Here is a 24,317-nt window from a genome sequence, read left to right as displayed (position 1 = left end):
GAGGAGCATCTCACAATGGGATGGTGAGTCATGAGATAAGGCCTTGATGAGCCATTAACAGAAAACAGTCCAGGAGGAAGTTATCTCTGAGTCATGCAGCAAGGCAGTGGTGGGCCCATTAACAGGGGACAATACAGGGGGAAGTTATCTATGAGTCATGGGGCAGGGCATTGATGGGCCCATTAACAGAAGGTAGCCCGGGGGGGGGGGGGGGGGGGAGGCAGGGAGCACTGCCTCACCTGGTTTCAACAGTACATGAGGATGGTGATAGAATATACTGCAACCCAGGACACACACTAAATAGGGATCCATTCTGTTCAGAGTAAAGCAGTAAGAAACACAGAGAAAAGTCCTCTTTTCCTGTATCTGTAGGACTTGTTTGATACTAGTTGCCTGGACCAACAAAAGGTTTCACTGTCCAAAATTATTAGTGTTTATGGCTCAGTAAAAAAACAATTAGACATATGTTTAAATATTTAGTAGCTTTGTGTTCCACTTCTGGAAAAATTTAAAGAAACACTGTCATGTTCCAAAGTAAGAGTGTAATTGTGAAAAAGAACTATACTGCAAATAGTCAGAACTTTCAAATTCTGTTCTCTGAGGCAAAATATTTGAAACTTGATGATTTTTATTAAGAAAGGAAAAAACACACTGAAGTTCAATCTCACCTGAATGGATTCTGTACAATTTATGTTTTGATAATAAAATCTAATGATAGTTACATAGTTGACTGGTAATTTCAAAATCTTTATCAGTTGCCGATTACAGCTTAGAGCTCCACAATGAAAAGCTTTGAAAACAACATAACAAGGAAATTCTCTACCCCAGCAAACACCCTCTCTGAGATTCAATTAAAATAGGATGTATGAGACAGGAAGAAAAAGGACAAATAGGATGGGTGTTCATAAATTAGTCATAGCAGCAGCTTTAGCACTCACAAATTATGACAAGCCCATTTGCTGTATGTTTTGGGGTTTTTTTTTGCAGAGCTAATAAAATTCGATAGATGCCTCTAGTTTGTTCACCAATTGAAAGTGCACAGCTAAAAATTGCACCAGGCTTTTGAGGTCTCAATCCTTCCTCTTTGGAGTATGAGGAAAAAAGTGAGAAATCACAGAGTGTCTTGAACTACACCACCACCTGCTGTTGCAATCATTATGACTCACATAATTTATTCATACCCAAATACAGTGTGCATCTGCTATTTATTGATATTTTGGTTTATTTTTCTTATTATAGCTTCTGCTTACATTGAATAAAGTTTCCAAGTACTGTGGAGAGTATATAAATATGGATTATATATTGCTTATAAAGGCCTTTCCTTTTCACAGCATCAAAGAATGAAAAATGCATTTCCTCCCTTTCCAGCTAAGCAATATAAACATCAAAGGAAGGATTAGCATTTTAGGTCTTTGCACTCTAAATCTTTGTGTCATATGTCTTGCTGTCTTGCACAGAACATTTATATTTCTATACCTATTACATAATCAGAGGAGTGGGCCAAACATCTTTACTTTCCTCTTATTTGCATAATTAATTAAATTCCAACATTTTTGCCAAGCTATCTACACTCGCGCTGAAATAACAACCGCCACATTTCAATCTGAAATAAATTCATTACCTAGGATGCAAACTGCTGCTCTCCCTGCCAGGTGAAAGTTTATGGCACACAGTCAGCCCCTGCTCCTGTGCTGCACTAACCCAGCCATCAGATATTGCAGATTATGGCAGATTCCATAAACATAAAATCCCAGACGCCGTGACTGCAAAACCAGAAGGGCCTTGAGGATTGTGCTGCAGCCACCTACAGGGGCTTGGCTGCCAGAAGGCAGCACAAACCTTGGCTGTCATATGGGATGGGGAGGGTTTGAGGCTGAAGAGACTCAAGATGTGCTGATTTCAAGCCAGATTTTTTTAGGAGGGTTCTTATGAAATGGTTCCTGTGTAATGGAAACTTCAACAGCTTAAAGATAGCAATGTAAATGATTGCCTGCCTTGGATTAATTTCTTTCAGACAAAGTAATCCAGCCTGATACAGAGATCCATATTACTGCAGGCCCTATTTAGTGACCCTCTTTTTTTTTCCCCCCTCATCTATACTTGTGTTTTAAATCTCTTTTTCTGCAGCAGAAAGCATTCTGCGAAGTCAGTAAAATGAAAGAAATTCTATGCAGAGGTCTTTGCCTCCACTGTGAAAGTGCCTACTGTGCCTAAAGTTGAATGAGAGGAAACCAGGATGTTAAATATGTGGATACTTAATAATAAGCCATTTGGTCAATAGGGAAAAATCTGGCTTCTTGAAGGAAAGCAGCACAGCTCTTCCTGCTTTCCTTTATTTATTATTTCTAGGTTTTCAATCAGCTGTACAGAAGGGTGACTTTCTGCTTGCTTTTATCACATGGGAACATTAACAACTATTTGTCAGCCAGGATTTGTCCTCACAGAGTCACTGCAAGTTAGGTATGATAGTGATGACCATGCAGAAGGCAGGTGGTCCCTCTCATCTGCAGAGCCTTTGTTCTGAAATAAGGAGACAAGCCAGTAAATACCAGTTGGCTGGGGAACTAAGGCCACTCCAGAGGTCACTCCACAGCACAAAAGCAGCACAGAGGTGTCCTCAGCTGTCAAACTCACTATGCTTCGCACTGATGGCTCTCCAAATGCATGTTCTCACCCTGCTTACGCTTACAATTTTACCAAAACACATCCTTCCACCAGGGTTTGCATGACAATGAAATTATGCATGTACCTACACACAAAGAGGTTTGAAAATACACTGTGAAAGAAAGTTTCTTTTAAATGTAATTTTACTTACTTTTGTGTTTGGTTCAACAGTTCTTGGGCAGCAAGACTTATTATTTACTGTAATTCCATGATGTTTATTCATTTTTGTTTATTGGAGAACAAAAAAAGTGTGACCTATAGCTTGAACAGGAGTTTCACCGTGCTAAAGTATGAGAGTGGATAATTAGGCTACAGAAATAATCTAATACATTCAAAGTTTGGAGAAACCTTTTAGGTATTTTCTGAGTTTTTGTGGGGTTTTTTTGTTGGGTTTTTTGGGTATTTTTATTTTTTTTGTTTGTTTGTTTGTTTTAAATCAAGTAGCAATGGGTTTGGGTTCCTTTAATATTCCAGCTATTACTTTGAGCTTCCCATATCTTGCAGTTTTTGGAATACTATGGCCTCTTCCACAGTGAGTCAAATATTACTTCAAATATCACATTGTTAGCTGGGCTCTAGCATTAGGTAGGCACTCACTTTGGAATTTTGCTATAGACTGAGGACTGGTTTGTTAAAACTTTGTTCTTCAACAAACACTTTAATCTCTTAATAAAAAACTCCAAAAACTCAAAGAAACCAAACAAACAAAAAAAGCAAAAAACCCAAAAAAACCCAAAAAAACCCAAAAAAACAACTAGCCCCAAGCAGTCAAAGTCTACCAGTAAAAGCTACATTGAACCAGTCTAGAAGCAAGAAAATCTTCAAGGAATCTTCCCCAGGAATGAAAACCAGAAGAGCTTCCAGATTTTTCTCATGCTTAATACAAAGCATACAATTTTATATTTTTCCTTTGCAACTCCCTGCTAATGTCAAATGTAGTGTTCTAAGGTCATAATATACAGGGAAATGCGGTTTTTCTGAGTTCCTCAAAACCATTGGAAGCTGTGACTTCTCATCAAAGTGCAGATATCATGGAAGCAGGCACTAAATTTAGTTCTATAGGGAGAGTAAAGTAGAAGATTTTTATCAGAGTTATATGAAACTTTTGTGAAGATTTTTATTAGACTTATATGAAGCTTTTCCATAAGCATACACTTATGGAATGACCAGGAACAGTTTACATCAGAGTTTACAATTAAAAATTTGTTCTTGATACTAAGGATTTATATCATTAGCAATGATACATCTGGACTCTGCCAAATTAGACTTGGAATCTGTTGACAGTTTCTGTAAAATAGAACTGAGCTTTGATTGCATTGTCTTTACTTTGCACTTTTTACACAGAACAAGGCTACTTCTGTGTCATTTAAATTTGCTTCCCCTTTGATGTAGTAATTTCCCCTCTACTTCCATGGCTTTTATGTTCTCTGCTTGTAACAAGAAAAAGGCCACCCTATCTTGAAATGTGAGTTTCTTTTAATCTACAGTGCATTTCACTTAACTTTATTAATTTACCTTTCAGTAGAAACTGAGATTACACAACCTCATACCTGCTGTTACCACAAAAATTATCAACAATTGCCTGTTGATAATTTCAAAGGTACACACAGCCATATCCAGACATGTTCATACTCACAGGTTTTGGATAGAAAATACTCCATTTTCAATTACTGGAATATATGAAGTAATCATTCTTTGAATAAATTGCTCTCTTGATTTATCCAGATATATGGGTGGAAAGATAATTTAAAATTAGTTAAGAAAATTCTTTTCTGTCTGCCAAGTCTCAGCAGAATGAGGGCATTTTCTCTTTTTCAGCTTATTTGCCCTTGTCCTTGCAAATTCTGACAGTGTTGTTAACACCACCATATTTCACCAATCATAAGCGACACAATTCCAAGAGTTGCTGGGGAGACAAGAGGACAAGGGAGTGCTAGATTATAGAGGGGAAAATAAAGACATAGCAGACTACGAGAAGGCAAACATTGGAAAGAGATATTTCAGGAGGAGCAGAAGAAACGACCACGTAGGATCCAAGCGAATCCCATTTGACTGAAACATCACACACACTGCAAGTAACATTTTACTAGGACAGTCTTGGTGTTTACTGTACAACTGCAGTATTTTCCTACACCCCAGGTATCAGCCTACTTTTATGACCTATCTGCCTTTCTCATTTTGCCCTTAACATCCCGTCTTCAAAAATGCGCGACACAAAATATTTGGCCAAAGACCAAAAAGCGGTGACACGCCTGTCCCGGTTTTATGTCCGCGCGTGGCAATTTACAGATTAATAGGAGCTAGCGCTGAAGCCTGGTTTAAAGCTCTCTCCTTCTCCGAGCCGTCATTAGAAAATGAAACCCGGAGAAGCCAGCTGGCCTCGGCAGCGTTGGCAGCGCTGCCGCAGGAGCCCCGCGGGGGAAGCGGGACCCGGCACCGCTGCCGCCGCCGCCTCCGCCGCTAGAGGGGACTCGGGACCTGCTTTCCCGAGGAAAAAACGGGAACCGGCTGCAGGTTCTAGGGAGCCCGGGCTGCATTTTGGCTCGGCGAGGAAAGGGAAGCGGCTGGGCGCGGGTTTCGGAGCGGGCAGTTTGCGGTTTGCACGCTGCTTTGGGACGCGGAGTAGCTGGGTGGGTAAGGCTTGGATTGCCAAAGAAACTTTAACGCGCTTCCTCTCTTCCAAAGTAACTTTGTGTTAGAGACTCCCTGTTACGAAACATGGAAGGCTTTCATAAATCAGCGTCATGGCAAATAGGTTTTAAGCTTCTTAAGATCCCGTGCCAGCAAGACTGTGTGCCATGCCACTCGGGCGCCCACCTTCCTGTAGCCTTCCCATCCTGGTTTTATAAAGTGAGATGGAAGCTTTGGCTGGCGGTAAAACACTGAAAAAGGGAGCGAGAAGGGCAGTGAACAGGAGGAAGCCTCCAAGTGATGCTTTCTCGGCTCTTCTTTCCCTCTTGCACACTAATGCGGACCCGGCTGGTCGGCCAGAGCCCCCATGCCCCCCGCCCCCGTTGGATGCTGGCAGCCGCTCCCCGTGTCCCCCAGAGCCCCCGGGCCGGGAGCGCTGCGGGGGAAGGTGCGAGGGAGAACCCAAACTGCGGCCAGGCCGGGGGCCCGCACTCGCTGTGCACCTGGCAGGTCAAAACCCCGTGTTGGTGTCGGCCTGGCTTTTTTTGGAATGGGGGGGTGGGGTGGGGTGGTTTATTAAGAAAAACTCATGTCAGAAGAGAGAGAGGAAGGGGAAAAAAATTTAAAAAAAAAAAAAAAAAAAGGAAAAAAAGGGAAAGTGGGAGATTGCCCGAAGGGATGGAGAACCCCGCGGGAGCGGAGGGCAGCCCGCGGGGTCAGGAGACGGACAAAGGGCGGCGAGGCCGAGGGGCGCAGCCATGCCCAAGCCGTAGCGGGGGTCCCCGGCGGGCGGCGGGGCGCAGCCGAGCGCGGAGCCCACACTGCGGCACCACCGAGGGGGCTCCGGCCGGGGCGCTCAACAGGCGCTGCCGCCCCGCCGGGACGGGGCTGGCACACGGCAGGAGCCGCGCTCGCTGCCAGCCCCGTGCCAGGCGGCGGCAGGGAAGGGGCTGCCGCGCCGCCGGGGCTCGCCCGAGCGGGACCCACCCTGCCCGCTCAGCCGGGGCCGGCAGCCCGGCCGGCAGCGCCGCCGCTTCCTTTGTGTGCGTGAGGGGAGCTGCGGCGGGTTCCCCCGGCGGGCTGTCAGCGCTGCCCGCGAGGAGGCGGGGAAGGGAAGGGACGGGAAGGGAAGGGAGGAGGCGAGGGAAGGCGCTGGCAGGGCGGCTCTCGCGTCCCCGTCACAAGGTAAGCCCTGCTCCCCAGGGCGGAGAGAGGCGCTGGAAGCGCCGCGGGGCCCTTTGCCTGACCTGCCGAGCGGCTTCGCCCAGCCCCGGAGAGCGGCGGGCAGCGCCTCGGCGGGTCGCCGCCGCCTCCTGCTCCCCGGCGGCGCGGGGAGCCGAGCGCGGGCTGCGGCGGCGGCTCGGCGCGGCGCGGCTCCGGCACTTTGCCATGGGCTGGCGGCAGCGGCGGCCGGACAGCAGCGGGGGCCGACGCGGGGCTCGCAGCTAAGGGGCGAGGAGGAGGGACCATGGCCGCATCCAGTAACTCCAGTTTGTCCGGCTCGTCGGTTTCCTCCGGTAAGTTTCTCCAGCGAGCGCCGCATTTCTCCCCTCCCTCCATTTTAGCAGGAGCTACCTGTCTGCAGAGGTCTCGCCGTCCCGCTCGCCCCGACCGCGCGGCAGGCGCTCCCCGAGCCCCGGGCGGGCGCTCCCCCGGCCGGCGATGCCCCTGCCCGGGGTCCGCTGTCCCTCAGGCGGCACCGAAGGGGGAAGCCGGGACGAGGGGAGCGCTGCGGGGCCCGGTTCGCCTCCCCGCCGCCCTGCCGTGCCTTTGTGTGGGGTGAGGGAGAGGGGAGCCCCGCGCCCGGCTCCCTGGGCGGGGGAGCAGCATCCCTCCTGGCTCGGAAGGAGCGCGTTACCGGGAGCTCCCGCCGCGGGGCTTGGGCTGAGGAGGGCGTTCAGAGACCTACGAGCATCCTCTGCCGTGGTCCCCGCGGTACGGGACCGGCCCCGCATCGCGCCCCGGCGCGTCGCGGTGCTCCGGGGCGGGCGGGGGTTGCCAGGCTGCCACTTGGTGCGTGTTGCGGCACACCTCGCCTTTCCAGTACTTCTAAAAGGACTGGGAACGATTAAATTCGCGATCCAGATGAAAAATGCTCCAGGTGACGGATTGCCCCAGGGTTTCGGCCGCGGGTGTGAGGAGCTTGTGCCCGCTCTGTGTTTTGGGGGTGCTGGGTGGGAGGCGGTGCCCCGCTCACGGTGGGGGGCTGGCTGCGCTGCAGACCCGCAGGAAGGCAGAAAAGTTACGGTGCGTTTTTAACCGAAGCAGCCCGAAATTGAAAGCAGTGACACAAGAATTACCACCGCCTGCTGCTTAGCTCGCGAGCAGTTACTGTAATATTTAAGTTATGAGAAATTGGCTGAGAGTAACATCCTGGCATTTCCGTGGGCTGAAGGAGTAAATAGAAGCATGAACAACTTAGGGGTTCAAGGGACTTGTGACTCAGTGTTTTATTTGAGGTGCCAGACTGAGATTTTTAAGAGCATTTCTTAAACATAGCAATATGTGCTGTGAACAGCAGACAAGCTCCTCTGACTATCAATACAACTCAATATAAACAAGCAAAATATAAATAAATGTAAAGGCCAATGAGCAACTACGGTTTTTTAAAAGACAATGCGTATAATTTACGCAACATATTCTACGCCACTGTTCCCGTGTTCAACACTTAGAAACACATCTGAAGAAGGAAATAGGTCCTAAAAGCATTTTTTTTAAGTTTTAACAAAAAACCCCACAAATGTTGTGAGCCCTTATTGCCTTATCTCAAAAGCATCTGAACGAAGCAGACACGAGAAATTCTGCCTTGTGTTCACATTCACCATGCAAGAGTTGCAAGACCAGAATGAAAATAAGCAAGAATCCAGCCAACTTTATGGCTTATTAGTGAAGGTACTCATTTGGGCAATGTGGTCTTATTTTACACATCATTTGTATATTTTTACATCTTAGTTATGTGATAAAACCAGAAACAACTTTAAAAGCCCATTCTGGAGCCTGTGACCCTCTTCCTTGGTTCTTTAACCATTAAGCTGCAGAAGCATGTCCCCACTTTGGAGAAAGTGTGTAGCTCCCTTGCTCCATGAATCTCACGGTCTTTCTTGCATACTGCTCCAGTAGGATACTGAATGCATCCCTCTGAATTCCTTCTGGCTTTACTAAATCTGGGCTTCAGGATCCATCTTGTGAATTGAGAGATGTGCGATCCCTGCAGTGTTGGTTCAAATACCTGAAAAGCAGGGAAGAATGGGAGTTCAGGTACATCCTTGGTGTGAGCAGTTGATGTCATCCAACTCCAGGTGGCCTCCTGCTCACCGGGTAAATCTAGCACCAAAAGTAACATCCAGCCAAGGAACTGGGATCTAGACTTTAGCTGTACATCATTAAAAGATGTACATTAGGAGCTGACACTTGACAGTACCCTGTTTTGTATGAAGCCCTTAGCTACAGCCTACAACAGTTTGTCAATTATCTTTTCTTTTGTATTTTTGCAAGCATGAGCAAAAACATCTGAGCCTTGGCCTGTGCCTGGGGCTCTTAGGTGCCACCGTAGTACAACTAATAAATACTGTCAAGTACTCTATAAAGCAACTGAGTGACCTTGGCTTCCATAACTTATGACCTTGGAATGGTTTTTGGTTTTGTTCCAGTTTATTCAACCTATATTTTTTCTATGCATGTACTAACCAGCAGTTAAATTTTCTGCAGCATGATAAAGTTGCCAATATTAGCAGACACACTGTATCTGACTATGTGCAGCTGTATTCTGGCTGTCTGTGGTTTAAGTTTTCAGAACTCAGCAACTCTAGCAGCATTTTGTTTACATGGCCTAAACAAACAGTCTTGCCCTAAAATTTAATTTGCTAGAATTTATATGTGTGCTTTACATGCCAATATGAAGATTTCCAAATAGTAGAATTGTTTCTATTCCACTGAAGAGGGGAGGTTTTGCTACCACAGTACTTTCTACTAATAGAAAAAGGAAGTGAAGTTTGAGGTTGACAGCAGAATACCACGCTGCAGAACTCAGCTCTACCACTACTTATGAATGCTGCCAAAATGCTGCTTGAGAATGTGTTACTACAAGTGACCATTTGTGATGTAGCCTTTCAGCAAATATTCATACTTAGGAGGCTGTTGCTCCTTTGAAATCACTGCTGGAGGACCAGTCCCTCCTTCAGAGCTTGTGTCTGTGGCCTGCATACTCATCTCAAGAGCTACTGTGAGGCTGCTAATGATAGGTTAAATAATTTTAGGTACTTGTTACAGGCCCCATCTGACAGAAGCCTATAAAGGACTTTTTTTCAGTAAGCTGGCACTCACTGGTAACAAAATCTACAGGAGAGCCATGAGTATTTGTATTGTATTTCTTCATATATCATTTCTCCAAGCTCTCTGCTTATGGTAACAGAACTTAAGCCTCCCTGACTACCAGCTGTTGTGTTTGAAGTGTCTGGGGGAGAAAGAAGGGCAATATGCTGGGGGAAGAAGGGGGCATGGTAAGAAATTACATTAAGTATTCTTCTTTGGACCTTGGATAAATCTGCACACCATATAAAAAACTGAAATTATAATTACTTCCACTGGGAATTCCACTTTACTTTCCAGTTATCTCTTCTCTAACACATACCCAGGTGATCTATTAGCTGTATTCGTTGCAAACCCCTAAATTTTGTTCTTCTCCCTAGATGAAGGGCTGATTTAACCACAAGCAGCATCTCTTCTGTCTCTCCTATCCTCTGAAGGAAACTGTACATGTTTTTATGCTTTCCTTCACGCTGCGGTCTCCTTAAAATAGACATTCCCTTGCCAGTGCCCGTCTTAGTATTGACCCTCATTCTTATTCATTACAATCTTTCTTTTTAAAAACTTTTTTTGCTGTTACTGTAACTTCTTGGCTTTTTCCTGGCAAACAATCCACCTCTCCTACTTTGTCACTATCTGCTTCTAGTTTCCTCCACCCAGTAGCCAAATACTGATTATAAAGAACTGATGAACTTGAGACTCGACTTTCTAGAATGTAAATAGAAGCTTGAGTGAAGAGAACTTTGTGGCTGTGCCTGCTTTGCTTCTCAAAGAAGCAGCAAATGCAGCATGTTTCCCACCTAGGCTCAGTGCAGTGGTATTTCTAGGCACTGTACTTCTTCGTGCAGCTGTGCCATCCAAGGTTAGTACAAAGTGGTTATGAATGCCAGCTGGCTTTTAAAGCTGCCATTCTGCTTGGGAAGTCTTATGCCAGATACCCTCCCTGTGGCAGGTGGTTGGGTTAGAGATCTTGGGCTTTCTGCAGGTGAGGGTCCACACTGAAGGTGAATGCAAATACAAGTCTGATAAATGACAACATATAATCAGGCTGCCTCTGACAGCAGGACTCAGGCTGTGCCAAAACCTTTGCATGAGCCTGAGCCTGTGCTGTGAGAGTGGTAACACTGCAAGAATTTGGGTGAGAACCCAAGGCAAATATGTAAATGTATGTGCCAGTGTACCCAGTATTTTGTTTCTTCTTTGAGCTCCAAAGACAAGTTTGCAGGTGTTAGGAGGAAGGGATAGCTCAGCACCTTTCTGCTTCCCATCTGAACTGGTGCTTCTTCGTGTGCTTTGTAAGCATTTTGAGTAATACCTGTCAGTAGAGCAGGTGATGAAGTTAAAGCACATAGGCAAGCTTTCTGCTTCAGGCCAAGAAAGGCTTGTGTATTTTCTCAGGTAATTTTTACTTTTCAGCTGGGTCCACTGCTCTAATAAAAGACAGCTTCTTCTCCCCCCAACCCCTGTTTTTGTAAACTCAGATACTGTGGAGAAGACTGTTATAAAGTCAAGTCACTGATTATTGATGGTATATTTTTTACTTGAAAATCAAGATTTATTTTTTTCCTTGAAACTCAGAGAAAAAGGCCTTTAAGTACCATTTAAGCAGTGATCCTTATTTAATCAATAATTAAGTTTATGGTTATTAAAATAATACTTGCAATAAATTGAAAGGCAACAAATCGTTGGGTTTTTTTTTAAAGAAAGGAGCATGAGTTGTTTAAAGAAAACATAGTTCTCAACTATATGTTTTTGCACAACCTCTACATTTTCAGAAGGATTAAAAAATGCTTCAAAATCAAGGGAAGAAGAAAAATCTTTGATGGTTCCAGTAACTTAACAAGGTCAAGATAAAATATTAAACGCTCGTGACTCTCTGGGGGTCATGAAGGTGCTATGATGTGAAATAGGCAGATATATTATAAAAAAATGAAAGTCAACATGGACCGATTTTAATTAAGATGCAAGCAAGTGGGAAGAAATGAAATTACCATTGTACAGAGATTCAGAGAGATTCTAACTGGGAGAAAGATTAGTAAATGAAAATAGATGTTTATTCTAAATGATTTAATAGAAATAGTGTTGTGAAACTGGCACATGAAAGCTATTGGAATCATGCTGTCATTATGCCACGCTATCATTATGATAAGGTGCTACTTTTGATTTTTAAAAGGGCAGTAAGTTTTTTTCTATTTCTGTTCTTCATGCCAAGCTTCTGCTGGCCAGGGTATTCTTGCTCTAAATTAAAGCTGAAGTCTTTTGTATCTGATGATTACAAAGAACTCACCGTTCTTATTAAAAATAATAAAAATTCAAAAGGGAAAAATGCCATAGTACTCCCTTCCAATGTAGTGATTGATTCAACAGTTAGTTACTGAACATGTAGGCTGTGATTATTGGGAATAAAATAGACTGAAAGCGGATGCAGTGCATGTCTGCTTCACAATTTAGCTTATAAGCACTCATGCACTGTAAAGCAGAAGTCTTATTCTTCTTAAGGACCTGCTTGTCTCACAGGCATGTGTGGAGGATCAGGTGAGCAGTCTTTCATGCTGTCCTGCTGATGATCTTTTTGGATTTCCGTTCTATTGGAGTTCTTGCCTCCTGTTTGATGGTTCTAAGGAAGCTAACATTTGCCAAATGCTGAGTGATAGGAATATTTTTATGTTGGTGAGAGTGTTTAGAGTCCTCTTGTATCCCCATGACCATAATGCTTTATGATGCTGAAATCAAAATAATTCGGCTACTGTGGTACATAGTTAAGTGTTAAACCTGGTGTTTTAGACAAAAGAGATACCTTTTTTCCAAAGCTGATTTGTTTATATGCATACCTTTGGCTAAAAGGGCAGCACTGGCTGGATTGTCCTCACTTGCAACATTGAAGGCTGGCAGAAGCTGTTCCCATGCTGGGAAGCCAGTGGGCTGTCACTCATTCTTCTCTTCTGCCAAAGGAAGAAATACTGAAGAGATTAAATATTTGGAGAGCTCTGTGTTAGGGAATGACACATTAATTTTGCATGAAAAAACTTTTGTTGCAGGGAAATATAGTGGGATTTACACAAGAAGCTATAAATCTGTAATTCTATATATATCGCATTTTTTACAGGTGTAGTCACAGTTTGTCTAAGAATTATACAGTATCTAGTGTAAATGTATAGTTTTAACAACTGTGAATAATGACCCATTTTGCTGTCTTTTTCTGACCTTTGATTATGAGAATGTAAATTTGAATGTTGCATTTGGAGGTGGTTATTACCAGCTGTGAATCATGCCGAATTCAGCAATAATTGTTTCGTCACCCCATTTTACTCAGCAGTAGTTCACATCCCAGGGCTGGAGGGTGAGTGTATCCCTGCAGAAGGAAACTGATGTTGCAATAGTGCTCTCATAACATGAACACACTTCAAAGTTTGCCAATGAAACTTGACAGTGCAGGCTGATGTATTTGGTAAGGTAGGGAGAGGTTAAAGGGTTTTTAAGATTCAGAAGAATGCACAAGTATCACACGCCTTGCTTCTGGTATTATTGATCAAGGTCATCACAAAAGAATCAGTTCAATAAATAAGACATCTCTTATGAGGATATCTTTATCAGGCAGTCCAATTCCACAGAGACAAGGTGTTTCCAGTGTGCTGTTTCCAGTGCTATTGCTGACAGTGTAGAAAGCACTAGGTGGGCACTTTCTTATCATCAGTAAATCATGTGTCACCTGCTGTGACCTGTGTGAAGTCACATTTCTCAGTTTCTTCTTGCAAGCTTCTTATGTGGCTGTTCCTCTCCTTCATTCTCATCTTCTTGTTGGCTACATAAACACTACTTGTAGCTCTTAGATAAAGTGGTGTGTTTGTGGTGTTACAGTTTTTATTTCACCATGGAACAAAAATGGATGTCAGAAGAGATGGAGACCTCAGTTTGTAAATGAGGCTCAGTTGCTGAGCAGATGTTTAATTGCTAAAAATTTCTCTTATCTTGGCCGATTGATTGGTTAAATGTTTGGCTTTGTGTGTGGCAAGGATGAAAAATGGCAAGTAGACATCAAGTACAGGTATATGGGGCACAGCCATTGCAAAGGCAGGAGAAGTTCCCTGGAGCAGGAGTTCTCCTCCACCAGTGTGCTGTGTGCCAGAGGATTTGTGCTGTGGTCAAAAGCAAAAGAAGCCTAAGAGCTCTTTCAGCATTAAGTTTGCCACCAAAAATCATGGATATCTGTTGTCATGTTTTTCTGCTGTGTGAAACTGCACTGATTCCACCTTAATTCCCCATAATAAACTAAATAATAAACTAAATAAACTTAATCAGATTGCCCCAAAGGAAAGAGGAAAGGAGGGGGGGATCATAAGAGACCCAGACTCTCAATTTCGTGAGAGACACATAAAATTCTCAATTTTCAGCTTCTCCAAGGTATTGATATGGTTGCTGCTAAAGCCAGTTGAGTGGCACTTTTTGTGTGGCTGTACCCTACCTTTCTGTGCCGTAGCACTGTAATATTTTGGCACATTCCACAGTGCTGTGGCTGTGCAGACAGTGCCAGCCCTTGTGTGCCCCGTTTTTAAACAGTTCCAGTGTGTGTAAGCATGTATAACTTCACAGCAAACCATATCCTCTCCTGCCCAGGCATTGAGGGTTGGGCACTGCCTAGAGCAGAGACACACATTAACTGTGGAACTCTTTGGCATGGAAAATTAGAGATGCTGCTGGCTGACCTGGGCTGTTAGCACATTTAGATAACTTTGCAGGAAAAAGATCCATCCACTGCTGTTAAGCACAATGATAGCAGCTCTGCTCAGTCCCTGGGCTGTATGTAAGCTGGGAAGCTGGTGAAATATGTACGCTATAAAGCTGCTGTATTCTTTAACACTTCCTTATGTATCCACTGATAGTCACTGTGGGAGATAATCTACTGATCTGACCTGTCGTTGCTGTTCTTATCTGCCAGGCTGGTAGAGTTACTGCTGCTGAATCAGCACACCTTCACTTCTAGGTCCTGAGTTCTGAAACCAAGGGCTCCTAAAAGAGAGGAAAATTGGGGGCGAATTTAAAATACAGAATGCTGACATTATGTTTTTCAGGTTAAAAACAAAACCAAAACCTGCACCTGTGTTACAAGGAGACCTGATAGGAAAATCTTAGTAATCATGTGCTGTATTGAAAAGTATATCAATCTGTCTCAAGCTCCCTTTCTTCTTTTGATTGAATGGCTTTTTCCCTCTTCTCCTTTGCCATGTGAATACATGAACCAGCTGGATTTATGATCCAGCTACAGCTGGATCACATTTCATTCTTTCTGATTCCAGTATTAAGGCTAGCAATTAATGAACTTTCAAGAGCTAGAACACAATTTTTCCTATAAGGTTCCTCAAAGCTCCAAGATTTAGGGCTTTATAAAAAAACCTGAATGTTGCAATCAAATTTTTGTAATGCGCAGAAGTGTAATAAAACTAAATTAATTATTTGTAGAAGATTTGGTTTGTTAATGAAAAACCTTTTATGAAGACAAGGTGTTAAGTCCTGACCCTTCAAGCGGCTTGGTCTCTTCTGTTCCCACTTCACTGAGTTAGTAAATCAGCAGCTACTGTATGGAGTAGCTGCTTTTCTGAGTATTTTTATGCAGTTTACATTAAAATAGCATCTGCTGTTGTGATGGGACAAATTATTATAAGCTATGTGGTAAAACTCCCCTCATCCAAGTACATAACTTCTTTAATAGTCAATTTATATGTAGATATATATAACATGTCAATTAATTGGTGATGAACTTCTAAGGATTATGTATAAGACTTACATTATATGTAATTTCTATAAATATCTGCTTCTTGAGGGAACATACTCTCCATAACTCCTGATCTTCTACCAGGCAAACCAAGATGATGGATAGCTTTTAGCATCATGATGTGATAGCTCTCTGTTTTATTTTGCAATCTGAAGCATGTAGTTAGAATGTTTCATGTTGACAAATGTATTTGCTGAAAAAATATTGAACCCTTTGATGTCTTAACAAAAAATGGATAGACAAATGTCAATTCTAAGCTTCCTCGTGCTCCTTCATCTCTAATGTATTGGTGTATGTTGGAAATTTTGCTTAAGTTTAGAGATAACTATAAATAATGGAATAGAGCTGACTGTCATGGATGAAATTTAAGGCTGGGAGATGTATTAAGCCATGGAAATAGTGATTGACAGGCATGCTTTTTTCTCCTGTTCCATTCTGACACTAAAAACAGCATTAAATCAGTAAGGAGAATAAAGTTAGCTGGAGGATGGAGGTAAGTAGATGTTTTATTGGTGAGTATTCACGGAGTTATGTAGACAAAAAAACTGATGTTTTTATTTTGGTTGTACAGAAAGAAGAATCAGGATCCTGAAGTCTCTTTCCAAAGCAGGTTGCTGTATCAGTCTATGTTATTTACCAGGGTGGGAATGTATAGTTTTTTTTAATGTAGAATTTCTGGTCATTTTGGTAGCAGATGAGTACACCCAGGCATGGGAGAGAAAGCCTGATAGAAAATGTTCAATACTGGCCTTATCATGAACAGATGGGCTCTAAGGCATAGCATCAGTCCCTGGCCACAAAATCTTCAGTTGTAGCCCCTTTTCCTCCAACTGAACCAGCAGGTATCTGTCAAAGTGAACAATTATCCTGTGCTCTGGTAGCATTTTAGGTAAACATAAAATAGCATTTCTATGGAACTCTCCAAGAGCTGCATTTCCATCCACACCATGCCTGGAGTGACCACTGTGGTGGCTTTCCCTGTAGCAGTTTGAGTGATTTCTCCTGCAATCTGAGGAAGTATTGTGAATACATGAGGTTTTCTGGGCACACTGCTGGGTAGCATGGCTGGCTGGTGCTTTTGCACACTGCTAAACAGTTGTTTTTTTTCCTTTCAGAATTGATGGATTAGTTCCTTCAATAAGCTCCAAGAAAGAAAACACATGAAACTCTCCTCCCAAATCCATTAAATTGCCTTTTACCATTGATTTTAAAAATAAACCTGAAGAAATGAAGTATAAGTGCAAAACCAGAGTTAAGTGTATTATTTTTAATGATTAATGTAACAGTAAATCTTTCAGCAGTGGCAACTTAAGAAATCAACCCACAGTGTGTGATTTCCTTTAGCACTACAAAATATGGCAAATGTGTACAGGCTATATATGGGCTATTTGTACATGAAAGCTATTTTGAAAAAAGATCGTAAGAGCTAAAATAAAATATTTTCAGACATGGAAATATTATGGAATAGTTATTTTGAAACAACTATTCCTGAACATTGTTCAGTTATGTTATAGTACTCTGGATCATTGACTTAAAAGGTGGAGGAATACAGCATTAATTATCCTCATTTGTTGAATAACACTAAGCTTCTCATCTTTCATTTTCCTTTCTGCTGGATATATTCTTGGAAGCTCATTGTTCCCTTTTTTCACCAACAGAATGCATTCCTGGCACCAGAAATTTAAAACTGAATCTGCTATTTTCAAGGATTTTTTCTTTTATTTAGTTTTGAGTTGTTTAGCCCAGGAGTATGATGGCTTAACTATAAAAGGATGAAATGAAGATAATTTCAAAGTAAAACCTTGCTAAACAAAACAGGTCATTATTAGTTAGAAGTGTTCATAGGCATGTGAGAGGTGCAGTCAGGGCTGGAGGTCTACTTTGCTAAATGTTGTTCAGCAGGATATTATAATTACTACTGTATCATTTATGCTGACAATACATATATGTAGAAATCAGGTGAAAAGCCACCGAGAAGTTGGTAGCTGTATAAATATAGAACAAATGCCTGTTGGGAGAACAAAAATCTTGTGACTTGAAAAATGCTGGGAGCATGGGGGTGGTGTGTGTAAACTACAATCAAAATGGTGAAGAACTAGCACACTTTTGCTAATGACATGTATGAAAATGTGTGTTTTTGTTTAAGAAACTAAAAGGAATGAGAATGTTTAGGAAAGTAGCAGGAATTTGCTCCCCGTGGCCCCACGAGCCATTTCTCCTGTAATTCTGTTAGCTGAGAAGAAGGAGGCACATTGTCTCTAAAGAGTCACTGCAGAGAACTTTGGCTCATGGAAAACCTTTTCTGTCTTGTGTTTGTTTTAGATCCTTTGATCTCTTTTGGTTTGATGAGTGTGTGTCATCACTTGGTATTACAATTGCTTCCTCTTGCTCAGATGTGACAGTAATAAATACATTCACTGAAAAGTGTAATTTAAAATTTATATTATTCACAGTTATTGGCAAGTACTGTAGCCTAAGTGATGAAAATGAGGGAGAGTCTGGTTCAAGCTGATTTTTTTTTAAAAAAAATTATTTGACTTATCAATATGCATAATAAGCTTATGAAAATAGACTTTTCAAAAATTAAATAAGAAAAAACTCAATATAAAATGATTGTAAGTGTAATTGAGTAGTGTAATTTACTTTCACTTTACAGGAAAAGGCTTTCAGCTCCACCTCTTAAGCAGCTTTAGAAAATGGCACACTGAACTCCTGGCAGTAGTGTATTGATTGAAAGCGTCCAAACATCTAGAAAGCATAAGAGTACATAAATTTGTCTGAAAGGGATGTGTTTTATAGAAGGAAACTCCATCACTGTCTAGGGTCTGTAAGAAGTATATTAACTTCAAAAGCACCGGAAATACTATAATATATAGTATTAAAAAGCTTGGTAACAGCAGGATTTCTTTAAAAACTTTTTTTTTTCATCACCCTGTAAATACTTAACTAATCTTCACACCACCTGTTTCACAACTGGGAAGAAATTAGGCAGAAAAATTGAGCCACTCAGCTACTATCATGAAAAAAATTCAAGTCTAGATAGAATAAAAATAGAAGATTCATCAGGAAACATTCTTTGTTTGTCAGTGAATGAATTGCAGTCCCTCCTTGGACCTCATTGGGAACATTACCTCATATAAAGGATGTATTTTTCCCCCCACTTTTATAGTTTACCTTATTTTCGTTTTGTGTAATAGCGTGTCCTAACTTGTCCCATACATTTTTGGTTATTTTTATCAAATCAGTTTACGACATGCATTGTGTCAGTAAAATTTAGATAGATTTCTTTTTGTTTATTCCTCCTTTCTTATATGTAACATCTTCCTCCGGATGTAAAGCTTTTCTGTGCTTAGGCTTGTGGTTAGGTAGACATGCTTAAACCAGTTAAGCAGCTGCAAGAGATGTCAATGACATGAACAGTGTTATCCTGGATTTATGTTCTAACAGTTACTTAGTCTGATGCTGACTTTCTGCATCCTTGATGATCAGGCTGTTCCAGAGCAAACATTTCAGAACAGATTTATTCACTGCTACGTACTTAAAGAAGTTGGTGCTGTTCATTTCTGGGGCTGTGGAGCACCATTTGGAATAGCAGCTGTTGAGGTAACAATTTGGACATGTCCCCTACCATCCTTGAAAGGAGAAACATCGTGGGCGCACAGAACCTTTCCAAAATATCAACGACATGCAAGCCTGAAAGCATTTGCATATTTTGTTTTAACAGATTTTTCCCACCATGAATATGTTTATCTTGCTTGCAGATACTGAGTCTGTTTGTGCAATGTCAAGCAGGAATGACTTCAGGACTTTTTGTAATATGTAGGGCTCCCATAAGCTCAGGAGCAAGGGCATTTTCTTTCTGATTACCTGCCAGGTTGTGACAAACTTAAAGAAATATGATCTTATGGGTAAGACTTAGTAGTCAGCTCAGTTTACTGTATCCTGTGATTTATTGGAGCCTGCAGTCCATGTAATGGGAGATGCCAACTCTCATTTGAGGGAACTCTAGAAAAGAATGAGAAACTCGCCTTCAGGCCTGGACCAAATTTCTGAAATGCTGAGAAAGAGAGTTTTTAGTGAGGTTATTACTTGAAACCAAATCAAATTTTAAGCCAGCCTATCTTCATCCCACAGCTCCTCCAAAAACAGCCAGACCTCCACTCTTCTGCTTAGTAAACACACCAGTGTTTATAATCTGTAATCCTAAAGGACCAAACCTTGGGGACAATCAGCTGGGTCCTTCCATCAGAGAGAGAGTCTGCCTGTGAGTGTTCTATGAGAAGTTAAGTTCTAATAGTTGACCTGTCAGAGCACTGTTCAGTTCCTGGCAGTGCAAAAGGGAATCAAACCAGGTCTGCTACTAAATGTCTGAATCTGTAGTGCTGCTGTGGGGTTTATATTGTCAGGGGTACATTTCCTTTGGACAGGCTTAGTAAGAGGAGTATAAAAATCTTGGCTTACAAGATGAGGTACAAGTGGTACAAGTATGAGGAGACTATCTCAAACTCTTTGCAGAACTTTGTCAAAATGTCTTGCTCATGCTGGTCCTCACTCTCCCTACTTTTGGAAATAGTAGAATAAATGTATGAGAAGGTAGGTGAGCCAAAAAAGTATGAAGGGGGACAAACAAAATTCCTGTGAGATGACTTTGTCTCCATTCTGTTTTCCCTGTTCTGGATCCCTTTGCAGTTTATTAGGCTGTGCTGGGCAGCTGGGTGTAGCACAGCAGCCAGAACAGCCACTAGAGCTTGTTTGTGTAGGAAGAGCTGCAGCAGTGGCCACAGGCTCAGCTACAGCCCCGTGTCCTCCTTCCACCTGCGCCCACCAGCCAGTGCTGCGTAAGGACAGGAAAAATGCATGGAGTAAACTCCTGCAGGATATCCCGCTAGCATCCAGAAATCTGTGCCTTGGGGACTTTCCCCAGACAAAAAGCTGGGCTCTGAAGTTTAATATATATTTTTTATTCTTGTATTTGATGTCATGAATTTGGTTAAGTTGTTATGTGGACCCATGTAAACTTTGGACATGCTGTGAGGAAGAGCTCCAGACTTTGAGTGTGTTATGCAAAAAGATGCCTTTTTCAGTTGCTTTTGAACTTGTATAGCTAATTTTATTTCATTCAGGTAATCTTATGATTAAAACCAGAAATGAAAACAGTCATCATGTGATGGATGCATTTTATATTTATTCCACTGAAATCAGGATGTGTCCTCGGTTCCTTAGTATTTGCTTTCCTTTTTCATTTGTGGCATTTTTGTGCTTTTATGAGAGTTGTGTTGACTTGCCTAATATAACATATTGCCATGTGTCTGCCAGCACTGTTCTTTTCAATAGTTTCTATCAATTTGAGACTACCTGGGTTTTTTGGCTTTCTCTTGGAGCCCTTTATGAAATGGCCATGGTGTAAGCCATTTTGCAGTACTTTGATTCTGAGGAAGTTTTAAAAGAGGCAGTTACTCACACTGCTGTTTTGTCCATGAGTTCCTTAAGAATGCTTTCATAGTATCTTCTGATGTGTGCAAATTGTTATTGCTCATATGTTCATTCTGTAGCCTTTTCCACTGAAATCTCCATTTTAAATGGATGATCCAAACCAATACCTCATAAAGAAATGTTCTGACATGTCAGCTTCCCTTGGATCTGGGTTCTCTGTATGCAGAGCTCAAAATACCTATTTTCTTCACTAAGTGCTGCTTTTATCCCTTGATCATCTATTGGCCAGACTGACAGGTTTTGCATTCAGATGTGGAAAAGGGGCTGTGGTTAGTCCTTGTGTCTTCTCATAGTCATTCCACAAGCTGCCTTTTGACTTATCCAATTGTGGTTTAAGTTTGCTTTCATTTTGGATTGATTTTTTTTTTACTTATTTAGCCAACAGTAGGTCATGAGTCTTCCTACTTCCTTCATTTGGACACGACTCCAGCTTTCAGAAGGATGCTAGTTTGCTTCTTACAGCCTCTCATACCCTGTTGTTCAGCTACACTGGCTTGCTTTACCACTTTCCCAAATCTTTTCTGTGCTATGTGGCATTTGTTTACCACTCAGCCTCCAACATGGTATCCCTGTTTACCATATTACCTAGGAAGGTTTAATTCTATTAGCTTCCCCATTTAGATAGTTTCCTTTTAGCAAGGTTTAATTTATCCTCCAGGGTGACTTAAAAATCAGATTTCGAAGATTTTACCAGTCCTGTCAAAACTTCCTTGTGTGTGTATCAACACTACCTACAGTTACAAACCCATTAAAAGAGTCCAGACTGGAAGAACTGGGTGGGACTGTGTGTGTGCGTTCATCACAGATAGGGAGCAGATAATCGTTCTTGACAAGAGGAATAATTCTAAGTGTGGTGGAATCTAGGCAGTCAAAGCTGAGTTTTGTTTGTTTTTATCAGGCTCTAAAACAGCTGCAACTGTCTCTTCAGATGTGATGCTGCTGGCTCCAGCACCTGTGGGCTGCCTGAGGGCCAGCCAAGCTGCCTTTGAACTCAGAGTCTGGGAAGGGAGATCTCAGTTTTGAGCTACTGTGGTCTGGAATTTGGATGGAGATGGTTTAGCAAGATTCCTTGTACAATTAGATGTACACTTTTTGGGACCAAAGTGGGAAAACCTTATTCCAGGAATAATCTCCCCTAAAACTGCATGTCTTCGTCACATCTGATAAATCCAACTGAGGAGTCAGTGTTGGTGAACAGCCTTAATAAGTGTGGACTGATGTGGTCCACACAAGTTTGGTGAGGTCTGACACTTAGCTTTGGTATTGTTTTTGATGAAAAAACTTTTTAGAGAGTCGGAAGCAGAGGGGTATATGAATTGCATCATAAGACATCACTGACACTGCTGCTAAAAGGGAAGAGAAACTGAGAGGGATTAGTGATTTGCAAATATTTTAAAAGAAGAAGGTAAAAGGATTTCAGAAATGATGAAACAGTGAGCAGACATTCTTCTTTAAACCAGAATGATGCAGTTTATATGAATTTAATGGAAGACTACAGACACATATATATGTACTCAGGAGCTGTCACGTTACCCAGCCATTAATCTTGATCTGACCTGTTCCAGACAAGAAGCTCGTGCTCTGTGAACTTTCTTCTTTAAACTTCAAATGTGAGCTCTCTTTATGATAATATAATTTTTTTTCCATGCTGACTTTCTGAACCTTCCTCCTTGTGTTTGAAATTTACAACACTGAGCTTTATCTGAAAGCAAATTTATTTTTAGACCTTGCAAGAGACTAGTTCAGCTGTGTGAGTAATGTGCAGAGATGGAGCAACCTGGAAATTTCCCTCTCTGAGAAGCACCTCTTCTTGGCTGGTCAGAAACACCTTTCAGTTTCCCCATGACACAAAGAGGTATAGGGTGTGTGGTTTCAGGTTGCTTACTTGTAGTTTATTAATACTTTTTTAATATGATTGTAAGGGGTGGGGCTCTGTGTTAATTAAGGAAAAGCTGACACTGAAATGTATTCCTGTGAATAGCTAGGGAGGCCTATTCTAGAAGCAGCAGAAATAACACCCCAGAGGCTTCCATCTGACTGGGATGATGTGTCCTCACCTCTCCCTTTCCTGAGGCATCTCCTTGGGGAATATATTCCTCCTGAATGCACCTGCCATGCTCTCTGTGGCCCCCCCTCCATCCTATCCCTTGCTCCCTATTTTCACCTTGATTATGGCAATCCTTTTCACCTTGCTCAGAGTAATCCCTAGCACTGGAGAAGATGTGTGGGTCACAGTATGAAGATCCAGGAGACAGCTTGAGCAGGCTGAACACCCTGATGGTGCCAGGGAGAGGTGGTGTCCCAGCCTGCTGCCTGCTCCTGCTCTCTGCTCTTGCTGCTGCCACGCGTTCGTGGTGCTGGCACTCCCCTTGTCCTTCTGTGAGCTGGCAGACGGCGCCGTTGGAGAAGCAGGGCTGACAGTGAAAAGCAGAAATCTCATTATGGCCTTTGCTTAGCAATGGTCTCCTCTCCTTAAACGTGCTTTTTCTTGCTCTTCATACACGTTATATGGCACGTTGATAATTTCTAACGGCTTTGCTTGCAGAGGTTTTCCAAAATGACCAGGTCTTTCTCTTCAGTTCCTCATTTTACCCCTCCCACACCTCTTCCCCTCATTCAGAGCTGCAAAACCATTTTGTGCCTGTATCATTCCTTTTACGTAACAAACAGAATTAACCTTATCAATTCCACATGAATTTTGCTAATTCCTTAGTCTGAGCCATTTTTAGGTTTTAACAAAGCATCTTCACTCTCTTAGGATGTTTTTTATGAATTTCAGCACAGCTGACCATAATGGGAGCTTTCTGAGAAAAAAAAAACCAAAAACAACAAACCAACAATATTCTGTATTAAAAACAAAGGAAAAAATGGTGCTGAGGAGTGTCTACTACCAGGTTTGATAAACCATGAAATTCCAAAGTTGAGTCTAGGTGCACATTTTCATGGGCTACTGTCGGCATCAATATTAAAATGTAATTATCAACCATATGATGTAATGTTACTTTGCAAAACATAAAATCACACTGTTTGTGCTTGGAATATTACCCCATCTCTGAAACATGGTGTGTTTTATTAGGTGGGTGAGCTGGAACTCAAGAAAGCTATTTAAATGAAATGTGCTTATTAAACAGAGGTGGCAATAGTCCTATAGCACCAAAGGATTAAAACAAAAAAATAAAAATAAAAAGAGGGAAAAGTGAACTCATGCATGAACATTTTAGAGTCCTGCTTTGCTGTCTGCATGCACAGACTTGATTTTTTTGGTTTTTTTTTTCCCTAAGGATGCAGTCTTTTTTCTATATTTTTTTCCCCCTGTTCCTTTGAAACAGCAGACTGGAAACGATGATTTTCTGTGATCTATTGTATTAACTTGGGCTACTGCCAAAAAAACTTTTCTGCCTGGAGAAATAGTGCCAATTTTCAGGTTCTATATTTCATACTACCTGGGTGATAA

General features: G+C 42.0%; 1 protein-coding gene across 1 annotated transcript in view; it reads left to right on the top strand.

Moving 5' to 3' along the window:
• Positions 1-6,631: 6,631 nt before the first annotated feature.
• CHN2 (chimerin 2) overlaps positions 6,632-24,317 on the top strand; it is a 158,354-nt gene continuing 140,668 nt past the window's right edge. The window contains exon 1 of the mRNA XM_086852786.1: positions 6,632-6,812. Coding sequence (XP_086708912.1) covers positions 6,764-6,812 — 49 coding nt within the window. The 5' untranslated portion in view covers positions 6,632-6,763. The remainder of the gene's footprint in view (positions 6,813-24,317) is intronic.

This window comes from Cyanistes caeruleus, chromosome 1 (genome assembly GCF_971803275.1).
Source record: "Cyanistes caeruleus chromosome 1, bCyaCae1.hap1.1, whole genome shotgun sequence".
In the NCBI taxonomy this organism is placed as follows: Eukaryota; Metazoa; Chordata; class Aves; order Passeriformes; family Paridae; genus Cyanistes; species Cyanistes caeruleus.
The sequence above is the reverse complement of the archived record's forward strand: the minus strand, read 5'-3'. Positions and strand labels throughout refer to the sequence as shown.